General features: G+C 36.6%; 1 protein-coding gene across 4 annotated transcripts in view; it reads right to left on the reverse strand.

The window, feature by feature from the left end:
• Positions 1-309: 309 nt before the first annotated feature.
• LOC130908687 (gamma-aminobutyric acid receptor subunit rho-3-like) overlaps positions 310-13,981 on the reverse strand; it is a 52,377-nt gene continuing 38,705 nt past the window's right edge. For 2 of the 4 annotated variants that reach the window (XM_057824387.1, XM_057824384.1), the window contains exons 3-9: positions 6,078-6,145; positions 5,791-6,014; positions 4,856-4,938; positions 4,657-4,794; positions 2,903-3,055; positions 1,713-1,975; positions 310-1,645 (exon numbers count right to left, since the gene is read on the reverse strand). In XM_057824387.1, the coding sequence (XP_057680370.1) occupies positions 1,346-1,645; positions 1,713-1,975; positions 2,903-3,055; positions 4,657-4,794; positions 4,856-4,938; positions 5,791-6,014; positions 6,078-6,080 (1,164 nt within the window). In that variant the 5' untranslated portion in view covers positions 6,081-6,145 and the 3' untranslated portion in view covers positions 310-1,345. The remainder of the gene's footprint in view (positions 1,646-1,712; positions 1,976-2,902; positions 3,056-4,656; positions 4,795-4,855; positions 4,939-5,790; positions 6,015-6,077; positions 6,146-13,981) is intronic. The other 2 variants (XM_057824386.1, XM_057824385.1) reach the window with 2 other exon arrangements.

Consider the following 13,981-nt stretch of genomic DNA (forward strand, 5'->3'; position numbering starts at 1 on the left):
GAAGTGACTTGTTGCCATGGCAACAGCGCAATTGCTGCGTTACGTCGCTGACGCAAAGTTAGCAAACAGACAAAAACACTTTCCACAACTCCTATCAAAAAATACAAGATTTATAACAAGTAGTAGCAAGATTTTTATGAGTTTTGTGGTGGTCAGATAGCGGTAACTCAAAAATATGCATCCACATCTCTTATCTTTTTATGAACTGGGCCTCTTTTCAAAGCGAATGACTCACTTGTCCTTGTAAGAAAGATACAAATGTAATGAAAACAAAGAAAGAGGCGTTGAGTGACTCATGAAGTGGTTTAATCTCTTTATTTTGTAGTGGCTGTTTACATACAGTTGCAAGAAAAAGTATGGATTACTTTAATTTATTCACTCAGAAGGACAATGACAGTAAACACATCCATTGACCGCTATAGACGTCCAAACTAGGGCTGTCAAACGATTAAAAATTTTAATCGAGTTAATCACAGCTTAAAAATTAATTAATCGTAATTAATCGCAATTCAAACCATCTATAAAATATGCCATATTTTTCTGTAAATTATTGTTGGAATGGAAGATAAGACACAAGACGGATATATACATTTAACATACTGTACATAAGTACTGTATTTATTATAACAATAAATCAACAAGATGGCATTAACATTAACATTCTGTTAAAGCAATCCATGGATAGAAATACTCCTAGTTCTTAAAATATAAATGTAAGTACAAGTTATAGAAATGTTATATTAAAACCCCTCTTAATGTTTTCATTTTAATAAAATTTGCAAAATTTTCAATCAAAAAATACTAGTGGCTCGCCATTGTTGATGTCAATAATTACGCAATGCTCAGGGTGCTTAAACCCATAAAATCAGTCACACCCAAGCGCCAGCAGAGGGCGACAAAACACAAGTAACAACTGGCCATGACACTGTGGTGTCATTTTAATCTGTTTAAGCGTGGCATGTGCGTTAATTGGATCAAATATTTTAACGTGATTAATTAAAAAATTAGTTACTGCCCATTAACTAATTTAATTAATTTTGACAGCCCTAGTCCAAACCCATTTTAACTGGGAGCCGCTGTAAACCCTTCCCAGTTAAAATGGATTGGACGTCTATTGCTGTCAATGGCTGCCAAAGACTTAAAAATAAAAATCCATGTCATTGTCATTGTTACAGTATAAATTCTTGCAACTGTAAATAACGTGAAGCTCATCAAATTCAAGTATGAGTAAGAATAACATACAGTTGTAAAAAAACATTTGAAGCGAGTTTGCACGCTGGCTCCCTCTGGTAGTTGGTGGAAGAATCGCTGAATTCAAAGTTTACCAGTCCAGTTATTTTTTATCTCAGGAGTAGAGACTCCAGTAGATGGTGTTGAAGAGGAGGTAGGAGAGCGGAAAGGCCAGGCGGGAGTACGAGTCGATCATGTAGCTGTTGCTCACCAGGAGGTCCACATTCTCTCGCACTGAGCGCTGCCGGCGCAGCCGCGTCCCCTCTGGGGGCCGAGGCTCTGGCGGCGGGGTCGCCGAAAGACGCTCGGAGTTCACGCCCAGGGTCGCCCGGGTGAATGACGTCAGCTCCATGTCGTTGTCGTGGAAGCAGCCATCGAAGGCCATGGCTTGGCTGGCGTTGAAGGTGGACGGGAGCTAAAAAAAACGATCCAAAAAGTGCTGTCATTTGCCCAATCAGGGGCACTGTTTTCATCTTATTCACCTTCCCTCTTCTCATCTTCCTCATCTCCTCCAGAGTGGTGCAGTAGTTGACTGCCGCGTACTCGATGACTGACAGGAAGACAAAGAGGAAGCTGGTCCACAAGTAGATGTCCACCGCTTTTACGTACGACACCTGAATACGCAAACGCGTATGATTTGACAGGAAGTAGGCAAGATCGAGATTAGGGCAGAGTGTTGTTACCTGAGGCATGGACGACGAGACGCCTGTGATGATGGTGGACATGGTGAGCACCGTGGTTATACCTGTGCAAATACACTGCATGGATTAAAGTATCAGGTCTAGGGTTGCACTGATACTGATGCCGATACAGCACTAAAATGTCAAACATAACGGTATTAAGGAAGACTAAGAAATAATGTGCCGATGCTGTGCAGTGTGTATTTTTCGAGAACTAGTTTGCAACCGCTGGTTGCCCTACCCAAGATGGCCGTCAGGTACACATAATACTGTAAAAGAAGAAGCTAATCATCCTTTTGCTCTCAAGTTTATCACTTGTAGATGTCCAATCCAGTAAAAATTGATTGGACGTCTAAAACTGTCAATTGCAGACAATGAGTTAAGCAGCGTCTGACTAATTCATGATCGCAATTAGCAAGTGAGTAGGCAGTAATTTAATATTTTTTAAAAAGTTTATTCTATCAAAAAAAAAAGTAGTATCAGTACATTATCGCCAGGGCGTCTGAATCGGTATCAAAGCCAAAAAATGGTATCGATGCAACATCAATCATATCATAGCACTTACGATATGAGTATGAACAAGGGATGTCCCCGATCCAATCACGTGATCGGAAATCTGGCCCAATCAAGACATTTTCACAGGATCAGATGCAAAATATCACATTTTTAAGATTTATTTACTTTTATTTTCAATTTTTAAGGGCTATAAGTTAAAGCAACACATGGTAACTTTTCAGCTTTGTTCGATTTTAGCGACGCCGGTGGACAAAAGTGGTATTGTTTTGCCTTTAGGAAGACTGCGTTTCCCATGAGGACCAGCTCACACTATATGTACATAATATGGGAATATTTTCCACTTGGATGTTTTTCATTTCTTCTTTAAAAGTTTGTTCGTTCATTTCCCGGCCAACTCTCCCACTTCAAATGGATTGATGGATTGGACGTCTATTCAAATCAATGGCAGCCAAAAAATAACTTGACTTTCTGCCTACCCAGAGAGACGCGGGCCGGCACGGCCCGTCGGTCGATCCAGAAGGAGACCCAAGAAAGGACCACCATCAGCATGGTGGGGAAGTACGTCTGCAGCATGAAGAAGAAGATGTGCCGCCGCAGGAGGAAGTTGATGAAGAGACGATTGTACCAACCTGACCCGCGCAAAATCCACATGCAAAAAGTGGGCACATCCTCAAGAAAATGGAAGTTCAGATGTTCTAGTAGGCTTTCAACATGGAAGTAAATCTGTGCCAGCGAAGTTTGAATTAGAATTTCTAACACTGAATTTCGCAAAAAATCAGTTGTAAATAATTCATTTGGAAGATCAGGGATTGATTGTTTCTCTCTGGTTATCTGAATGGTTATCAACACTATACTATACACAGTATATAATACTACACTAAACTACACTACACTACACTACACTATACCATACTATCAACTAGGGCTGCAACTTATAACTATTTTCGTAATCGATTAATAGGACGATTGATTAAACGATTAATCAGATGAATGTGACTTCTTTCAATTACCTTCGCAATTCACATTGAAGTTGTTTTAGGCATGTCGTAAGTAAAAAAATGAAGACAAAAATGATGACTATTTCCTTGAACTGTATCAATTCTCAAATTCGCTGGCAACTAATTAATTAATAGATCTAATCGATTAGTTGTTGCACCCAAATAAGAAGCTAGTTTAGACAGTAAGATGTCTGAAAATTGGCAAAAATATGAATTGTTATTTTCCAAAGTAAAAGAAGATGTCCTACTTTGACTTAACAAAGATATAATGAAGAAATCTGATATTTACAATTGAGAAGCAGGGCGAAGCAATCAATCCCAGATCTTGCTACTGAATGTTTTACAAATTTTTTTTTTTTTGCAAATGAATATCTTGGAACTTAATTATTTGCAACCATTGATTCCTTCTGCCTGGTTATCAACATTGAGATAACCAGGCAGAAGCAATCAATCAATCAATCAATGCAAAATTCAGGTCCAAGATCTGGGATTGAATTTGAAAAAAAAAAAAATCTAGGTTTGATTACTTCTCTCTGGTTAACTGAATGTTGATAACCATTTACTCCCTGCTTATCTGAATGTTGATAACCATTCAGATCCCCAGGGAGAAGCAATCAATCCCAGATTTTTTTTTTTTTTTTTTTTTTTGCAAATTCAAATCAGATCTTGGAACTGAATTTTGCATTGATTGATTGAATGTTGATAAACATTCAGATAGCCAGAGAGAAGCAATCGATCCCTGACCTTGCAACTGAATTTTTTGTGAATTACTTTTTGCAAACGAACTTCTTGCAGCTGAATATTTGCACACTTTGATTGCTTCTCCCTGGTTATCTGAACCATTTGGATTGCTTCTTTCTGGTTATCTGAACCATTTGGATAACCAGGGAGAAGCAATCAATCCCAGATCTTACAACTGATTTTTTTTTTTTTTTTTAGCAAATTCATTTGCAGAACTTGCAACTCATTTTTGCACCGATCGCTTGCTTCTCCTTGGTTATCCAAATGGTTATCAAGATTCCAATAACCAGGGAGAAGCAATCGATCCCAGATCTTCAATTCAATTTGTTGCGACTTCATTTTTTCTGACAGAATTTATTGCGACTGAATGTTTTTGCAGCTTAATTTGGATGCTGAAAACAAATCGGTGTTTGAATTTCAACGCTGGAAAAAAAAATACAAATTCTAACTCCTGGTGGCACTGATTGACTTGACCATAATTTGATGCGAACCTGTGCTGCTGTAGAAAGCCAAGCCGCTAGAGGGATGAAAGTGCTCGATGAAGAACTGGGACAAAACGATCTCGTCGGTCCTCAGCGAGTCGTTGCCGTTTTTCCAATACAGCATCAAGTCGTTTTCGTTGTACGCATCTGCCAAAGAATTTAATTTACTCAGTGAACTGTGTAAATGTGTTTTTTGCTTGCGTCTCACAGCTTTCCAACTCCAGCGAGCAGTTCTGCGTGTCAAGAGGGAAGCTGCTAAAGTCCATGGAGCACAAAGACGTGACAGTGACCCTGAAAACACAAAAGTGAAAAGTTTTCAGTGGCCAGACAGCATCCATCTTGATCTGGGGTGACCTTTTTGGTGGTGTTGCCATGGCGATTGGGGAGCAGCTAGTAAAAATCTTTATTAGGGAAGGAAAGAAGATGTTTTTTGCTTATAAGTAAAAGTGAAAAAGCGGTCTGAGACTGGAAAATAACTCATTCAGTGGAAAAAAAAGTATTATTTAGTTTGATTAGTGCTACAACGATTAATCGATTGCTTCGAGTATTCGTTTAGTTAAAGTGGCGTTGTAATGGTTTATTTTGAAAGTGTTTACATTTAGTTTTATTGATGAGGGTGGATACACTGCCCTCTAGTGGCGACAATGAAGATGACATAACTCATTTCACATGGCTGAATCCAGCTGCTCCTTGTTAAGACCAACGTAAGCTAAGTTTTTGTTCGGGCTAATGTTTTTTAATGCAGTCGTAATTTAGTTTATAGATATATTTAGCCGTTTTTTGTGGGAATATAAGTCTGCACCATTTGTTGAGAGCATTGTAAAAAAAAAAAAAAAAAAAAAAGGTACCATTTTATAGCATTTAAGCTAGCGGACTTTTGCTGTGTAAGTTAGCCATTTGTTCTTTTGTTGTACATAGATCCTTATTCATTTATTTTTTCATACTGTTTGAGGCTCAGCTCAGGTATTTTAATTTTTCATGTTCCTTATCCGATTACTCGAATATTCGAAATAATTAGTTCATCGATTAATCGACTACTACAACAGTCGAAAGCTGCAGCCCTAAATTTGATTAAAGTCTGGTGGAACAAATCTTAGATTCTGTTCCATTGTTAAGTGGAACTTTTTGATGTCTATGCTTCACCTGACACTGTACAGGATGTTCCCGTCCGGGTAAACGCGCAGCATGATGTTCTCCATGGTAGTGTCGTGGATGAAGGAACGCTTGGAGTGCGCGAAGAAAACATCCGGCACCCAAATCTTCTTCACTAGGCGCGAGTCGAAGGTCCGACTCTGGTTGTTACGAGACGGGAAGGCCAGACGCTCGTCTTTCCAGTAATGGCGCAGGTACAACGTCATGGTGAAATCCTGCCAAAAAAAACATCAGGGTCGGTGCCTGGCTGGGGCGCGAGAAACGCGGTGGGGACCCACCATGTTGACTTCCGAGATGCTGTCGATGCTCTCCACCTGCACGTCGATGCCCACAGGGATGGCAGCTCCTGTTGGTTGGAAATGATTTATTAAGAAAGCCAAATTGCTTTCAAAATTCTCATTCATCTTCCGAGTAGCTTAACCTAACGAGGGTAGCCGGGGTGCCAGAGCCTATCCCAGATAACAACGGGCAGGAGGCAGGGTACGCCCTGATTTGGTTGCAGGGCATAAGGAAACGAACAAGCATTCAAGCACGCACTCATATCAAAGGACTATTTGGAGTGTTTAATCAGCCTAGCCTGCATGTTGATGGGATGTGTGAGGAAAGTAGACTACCCGGAGAACATAAAAACTCCTCTGGGCTGGAACCCGGGATGGAACCCTTTATTTCAGAACTGCGAGGCAGACATGCTAACCATTCTTCCACCGTGCCACCGCTTTGGAATGTTTTAATTTTATTCCTTTTTTTTTTTTCTTCATTTTTTAAATATTTATTTGTTATTTGTTTATACATTAATTTATTAATTCTCAATTCATCATATTTTTTAAATGTAATAATTTTAAAAAAAAATTGTTATGACATTTTATCCCTGAATTTATATATGTTATTTGTTTTATTTTATTTTGTTATTCCTTTTTTATCTTTTTATTTATTTGTTCATGTATTTATAAATTCATTTTTTATTTTTTATTTTTAGAAAAATGTTTGAGTTGTGATGCATTTTTATTTAGCTTTTTGTTTCATTTATTGCTGTGCGTATTTTAATCTTTTTATGGATTTATTTTATTTTACTTGTATTGATTCATTCCCTTTTATCTTTTTTTTTGTTTTTTACACCTTTTTATCCTTGAATATATGTGTTTTTATTTGTTCCATTACACTTTATTAAATATTTTTGCTTGTTTATGCATATATTTATTTATTAATTTCAAATGTATTCATTTTTTAAAATTTATTTTAAAGTTGAGATGCATTTTTATTTATTCTTATTTTATTTATTTTATTGTTCTGCTTTAAAAAAAATCTTTTTAATAATGATAATAATACATTTTATTTGAAAGCGCCTTTCTGGTACATAAGGTCAGCGTACAATCATTTAAAAAACAAACAAATGAAAGACTGAAAACAGTAAAAATAATTAAGTATATGACTTTTAAGGCAAATTTAAAATACTAAACAGATGAAAAAAAATCCTAACATAAAAATAATGCAATAATTATCAAAATAAAATAATTTAATAAAAATTATTTAATGTGTATATTTCATGATGCATTTCTTTATTCATTCCTTATTTAGTTATTTAATGTATTTTTTATTGGTATGCCATTTAAATACTTATATTTATTTCTTATACATTAATTTCTTATTTCATTAGCTTCGCAATCCAATGTATGCCATAGTAAAAATGTTATAATCTTTTTTTTTTGGGTATAATATCTTATCACAAAACAACTACTTAACAAAATCAGCATTTTTCCTGACCACGTCTGCGGTTAGAAATAACCATTGTGGATCCTAGTTACCGGCTGACCTCGCTAGCTGTTACTTCTACCTTCCTGCGTGAGTTAATTCCACCTGAGCGTCAGCACGACAGCCGCTCAATAAACACTTTGTTTAATGAAGCTCAGAAAAGCTCCCGCGGAGGCCGTCGCCACGACAACCGCTGGTACCGGGAACCACTGCGCGGGTGGGCGGGTGACTCATGCGCTCGTTTCCCATGTCACACCCTGATCTGTTTTAAATTCAGCTCTGAAAAGTCTGTTGTTTTAGCCAAATATTTATTTGAACTTCGCTTGCTCACTTCTTACAGTAACAACTTAAACTCGTTAGCTAGCCTAGCATTTAGAATTTGCTGTTCATCTGGCCAAGATGCACTCTCCATCAATGAGTTTATCACTAGTAGACGTCCAAAGCACTTAAAGTGGAAAACATACACAAATGTCAACAATACATTAAAATCTTGAATATTCCATGTAATAAACAGACAAATACGCTAGCTGTACACGATCAAATCCTGTGCTTTTTTGCCTAGCGGTTAGTGTCCTTTCCTGCCATGCTGGACGCGCTGTGTGACGCGGTACGAGTCCTGACCAGGACGAGGGGGACTCCTTGCGCTATGCAAGGCGGTTCCATGCAGACCGGTTACATTCATACAGTAAAGTTTAACATGGACAATAACCAGATGAATACATATCAACAGCGATGGATTGTGCGAGATTCATTGCAACTTGCTACAATAATGGGATTCCATACGCCATAGTAGTACCACCAATTGGCCTCAAGATGCCCCTATCTCCACTCAATAGCTAACTGTACATGAGTAATGCAAGCAAGACAACTGAAATTTGTAACGCATAGTTATAGTACAGTATAGTATACAGGTATATTTATATCTCTGTACTATAGTATCGTATAGTATAGTATCCAATATACTGTACATATGTAATATAGTATTTTATCTATTTACGTGGTAAAGTATCTGATATATGTAGTATAGTATAGTATAGTATAGTATAGTATAGTATAGTATAGTATAGTATAGTATAGTAGTCCTCAAAAAATTAGCATATTGTGATAAAGTTATATACTATACTACAATTTTAAAAAACTTTATTAAATACTGTATATATATCTAAAATACTATACTATACTATACTATAGAAAAAGGGTGGGCAAACCGGTCCTAGAGGGCCGCAGTGGGTCCTGGTCTTTGTTCCAACTGATTCAGCACAGACAGTTCAACCAATGAGGTTTCAGTGGCAACAAGAAGCATCTGACTGCAATTACCAGATAGCACTTGAAAGAAACCAGATTGGTAAAAGCCACAGCAGTCCTTTGTGGAATAGTTTGCCCACCCCTGTTATAGGACATACATCCTATGACCAGTTTGCCCACCATTTTTCTATAGTACAGTATAGTATTTTAGATATATATACAGTATTTAATAAAGTATCTCATATATGTAGTATAGTGTCATATATATAGTATAGTATCTTATATATGTAGAATAGTATAGTGTGATACATTATATATGTAGTATAGTAAAGTATAGTATAGGAGAGTAAATTATATTATAGTGTCTTGTACTAGTATATACTGTATGTAGTGTAGTAGTTTATTTGTATATAGTATATGTATAGTTTGTATATAATATAGTACAGTATCTTATATACCAGGGGTCCTCAAATACAAATCTTGAAGGTCCACAATTATTTTTTTCATACAAGCATGGGTCCATTTTTAAATGTCGGTCGACTAAAGGCAGGTCGTAGGTGGCAAAGGTGTTGTTGTTTTTTTGACCAAACAAAAATACAGTGTACATTCTGATTAAATAAAAATAAATTAACAAAACATTTTCTTGACATAAATTAAAATTACAAAAACAACAAAACAATACAAAAACATGCAAGTACAATGTTTACACATGTTTACTAAAAAATTGACTAGATCTGTCATGAAGGTATAAACAATAACTATTCACAGTACATATTATAGCTGTAAAACACTGCTGGATAAAAAGAAAACATGCAAGTAGTACATGTTCACATGTACAGAACATAAATGACAAGCTCTGTCATTAAAGTGCAAACATTATAATTATTGACTGTAACTTTAAATGTAAAACACTGCCCAATGAGAGAAATGGCGTTTGGTGGTCACAAAGCTGTTTACTCACATCATCAGCCAGTACTTCAGTGCGTCTTGTGGTTGATGAATCTGAGAGTGAGATTTGATTGATTTTTGTTATCATTTCCTCCTGGACACATATTTGTCAGTCCATTCCTCATTGAAACAGCAATTTTCGTTGTCTCTTGGTCAACTTTGAGCATGCCATTTTGTTAGATTTGGTTTTCTAAGGGTGGCATGTGAACAAACATTGCAAAGTGCCGGGTGTGACTCGTGTCTAACACTGCTGCGGTCTGTCCGCTCTAGCTAGCTAGCAGCATGCAGGCTCTCTCAGCCAATCAGCGCATCCATGTACGCTCTCTCAGCCAATCAGCGCATCCGTGCAGGCTCTCTAAGCCAATCAGCGCATCGTTGTCTTAGAGATGACAACAGAACTGGAAACATGGAAGATATTTGACTAAAAATGAAACAGAATTTAGCGATAGACTAGTAGCGCATAGCGATAGATTGGCAATTCATACAAATGTGTTAAAAAAAATGTGTTTGTTTTTTTGAAAAGTGCATTTTGCGCTGGGTCCACGGAGAGGTGTGCCGTGGTCCGGTCATGGACCGCGTTCCGCTAATTGAGGACCCCGGTTATATACAGTATATAGTATAGTATTAGTATCGTCCGACAGTGTGGAGGCTACAGTCACCTAGCATCAACTTCGCTTGCTAGGCCATGTAGTTTGGATGCCAGAGGAGCGCTTGCCCCGAAAGGTGCTTTATGGCCAGCTCCATCTTGGCTGTCGCTTGATAGGACCGCCAAAAAAAGCGCTATTCAGACCGGGTGAAGGCTGCCATGAAAAAATGTGGTCTTAACCCGATCCAGCTGGAAACCAATGCAGCTCAACGATCCATCTGGCGGCAGCTCATCCAATACGACGTCCACAAACTTGAGGAATACCGAGGTGAACAACGGACCAGGAAACGTCAAAAAAGACATAAAGCCAGTGCCATACCCACATCCCCAGTCAATGTCCTCAACTGCTCTGCCTGTGGCAAGCAGTGTGGATCTCCGATTGGGCTACACAGCCACATGAAGTGGACTCACAAAAAATAGAGATGGATTGTCATCATCGGAAACGATGGACAACCTTAACGTAACGTAAACTAGTATAGTATAGTATCCTATATATGTAGTATAGGATGAGTAATGCAAGCAAGACAAGTGAAAATAGCAACGCATAGTTATAGTACAGTATAGTGTATTATCTGTCATATATATATATATATATATATATATATGTTAGGGCTGTCAAACGATTAAAATTTTTAATCGAGTTAATTACAGCTTAAAAATTAATGAATCGTAATTAATCGCAATTAATCGCAATTCAAACCATCTATAAAATATGCCATTTTTTTGTAAATTATTGTTGGAATGGAAAGATTAGACACAAGATGGATATATACATTCAAAATACAGTACACAAGGACTATTTGTTTATTATAACAATAAATCAACAAGATGGCATTAACATTACGAACATTCTGTTAAAGCGATCCATGGATAGAAAGACTTGTAGTTCTTAAAAGAAAAATGTTAGTACATGTTATAGAAATTTTATATTAAAACCCCTCTTAATGTTTTCATTTTAATAAAATTTGTAAAATTTTCAGTAAAAAAATAAACCAGTAGCCCGCCATTGTTGATGTCAATAATTACTTACACAATGCTCATTGGTGCTGAAGCCTATAAAATCAGTCGCACCCAAGCGCCAGCAGAGGGCGGCAAAACTCCATAAAACACAATTACCAAGCAGTTCACTGTACTGTCATTTAAATCTGTCTGAGCGGGGGGAGTGCGTTAATTGCGTCAAATATTTTAACATGATTAATTAAAAAAATAATTAACGCCCGTTAATATATATATACATATCTATATATACATATATATACTTATATATATATATATACATATATATATTAGGGCTGTCAAAATTATAGCGTTAACGGGCGGTTTTTAATTTTTGTAATTAATCACGTTAAACTATTTAACGCATTTAACGTGTGCGCGGAACGACTCACTCACACATTGCCGTGAACAGACTACAATGTCGCCGTTATATGTATATTGAGAGCTATGAAGGAAGAGACAAGCAAGTGGAGTGGACACAGGCATTCATTGGAGCCGCTCTATTTATTGGCATAAGCTATGACATCTCTTCCACAACTATTATAGCGAGCTATGTGGGGAAGAATGACAAGAAATGATCGCAGAGAAGATATACCCTTTGCAGCCACCACTGACAGTCATGGTTGCCCAACTTCCAATCATGCATTTGGGCAGTTAAGCCGCTACAGTATCATTTAGTGAAAGCACAAAAAAAATAATGTTCACAATAGAAAAGCGCTCAATGCAAAGAGAACTGGCATTCCCAATCAAAATAGCTATGCAAAATAATACTCAGACTTTGGTCAAACTCTATTCAAACATTTCGTTTAGCTCAACAAATACACTAAATGGCAATATTTAGTCACAATATACAAACTCACATTTATCTTTTAAAGATTAAAAGTCTTTCTATCCGTGGATCCCTTTCACAGAAAGAATGTTTATAATGTTAATGCCATCTTGTGGATTTATTGTTATAATAAACAAATACAGTACTTATGTACTGTATGTTAAATGTATACATCTGTCTTGTCTTATCTTTCCATTCCAACAATAATTTACAGAAAAATATGGCATATTTTAGAGATGGTTTGAATTGCGATTAATTATGATTAATTAATTTTTAAACTGTGATTAACTCGATTAAAATTTGACAGCCCTACTAATTATATATATATGTAGTGTAGTGTGGTATGGTAGCTCAATATATGTACTATAGTATAGTATAGTATAGTATAGTATAGTATAGTATAGTATAGTATAGTATAGTATAGTATAGTATAGTATAGCATAGTATAGTATAGTATCTTATACTAGTACATACTGTACAGGGGTGACCCAAAAAAAAGTTTACACTGCCATAATACAACTTAAATGCCATGTTTATTCATCTTAGAATTAGAATTTAATCACAAATTATAAATTATTGTAAAGAACATGTACAGTACACTCTATTTTTCAACGTGTCCTCCCTTAAGTGTCACAACAGCCTCCAGGCGCCTGCGGAACGCTTGACAGGTCTTCTTTATGTAGGATGCTGTCATCTTTTCCCAAGATCTAACAATGGACCCCTCCAAGGCTGCCACAGAAGTTTGTGGCTTCTTACAGGCACTGTCCTCCACAATTGCCCATATGCTATAATCCAGCGGATTGAGATCTGGACTCTGGGGTGGCCACATATCACCTTGTCAATCAACTTTTTGGTCCGCACAGATCGGCACTTCCAGACCCAGGTTTTCGTGAGGCTGTTCCAGTATCTTTCAGCTTCTTTTTAACTTTGTAGACTGCACATCTGGATATTCTCAGATTTGCTGCAATCTCAGTAGGTGTCAGACCGGCACGCAGCAATTCAGGTACAGCTTAAGTTTTCTTCATTTTCAGCAGAAGCACAGGAATTGTAGAGACGAGAGATTACCAGCTGCATTGAGTGACCTTAATGAATCACTTAAGCATGACAACCTATTTAGATATGTTTCAATGGCTTTTAAACAAGCAGTCAACTGAGTGTAAACTTTTTTTTGGGTCACCCTGTATAGAGTGTAGTATGGCAGTTTATCTGTATATGGTATATACTGTATATCTTACGGATATAATATAGGACAGTATCTTATATATAGTATATAGTATAGCATTAGTATAGTACAGTACAGTATCATACATTGTGCACTGCCCCTATTAAATAATAAAAAAATATACGTATGTAGTATAGTATGAGTAATGCAAGTAAGACAATTGAAAATAGCAATGCAAAGTTATAGTTTTAGTATCATATATCTATGTAGTGTAGTGTGGTATGGTAGCTTAATATATGTAGTATAGTATGGTATAGTATAGTACAATATGCATTGTACAGGGTATTATTTTTGCAGTAATACTAAGTTATTAATAATTATTGTATGCTAATTTACTACAGCCTTGAAAGTTAAAACCACTGCCATGTACAGTATTAGTAGATAATTAGATTAGATGTATTTAAACTTGAGGAAAAAAAATATCGTTAGCCTAATAGCATAATTGCCTAAATCATATTTCAACATTTTTGGAAAAATAGGCTTTTTTTTTTTTTTTTTTTTTTGCAAACACATTGATATTTTTATGACTAAGGCAGTGAGTTCTTTT

This window comes from Corythoichthys intestinalis, chromosome 20 (genome assembly GCF_030265065.1).
Source record: "Corythoichthys intestinalis isolate RoL2023-P3 chromosome 20, ASM3026506v1, whole genome shotgun sequence".
Classification (NCBI taxonomy): Eukaryota; Metazoa; Chordata; class Actinopteri; order Syngnathiformes; family Syngnathidae; genus Corythoichthys; species Corythoichthys intestinalis.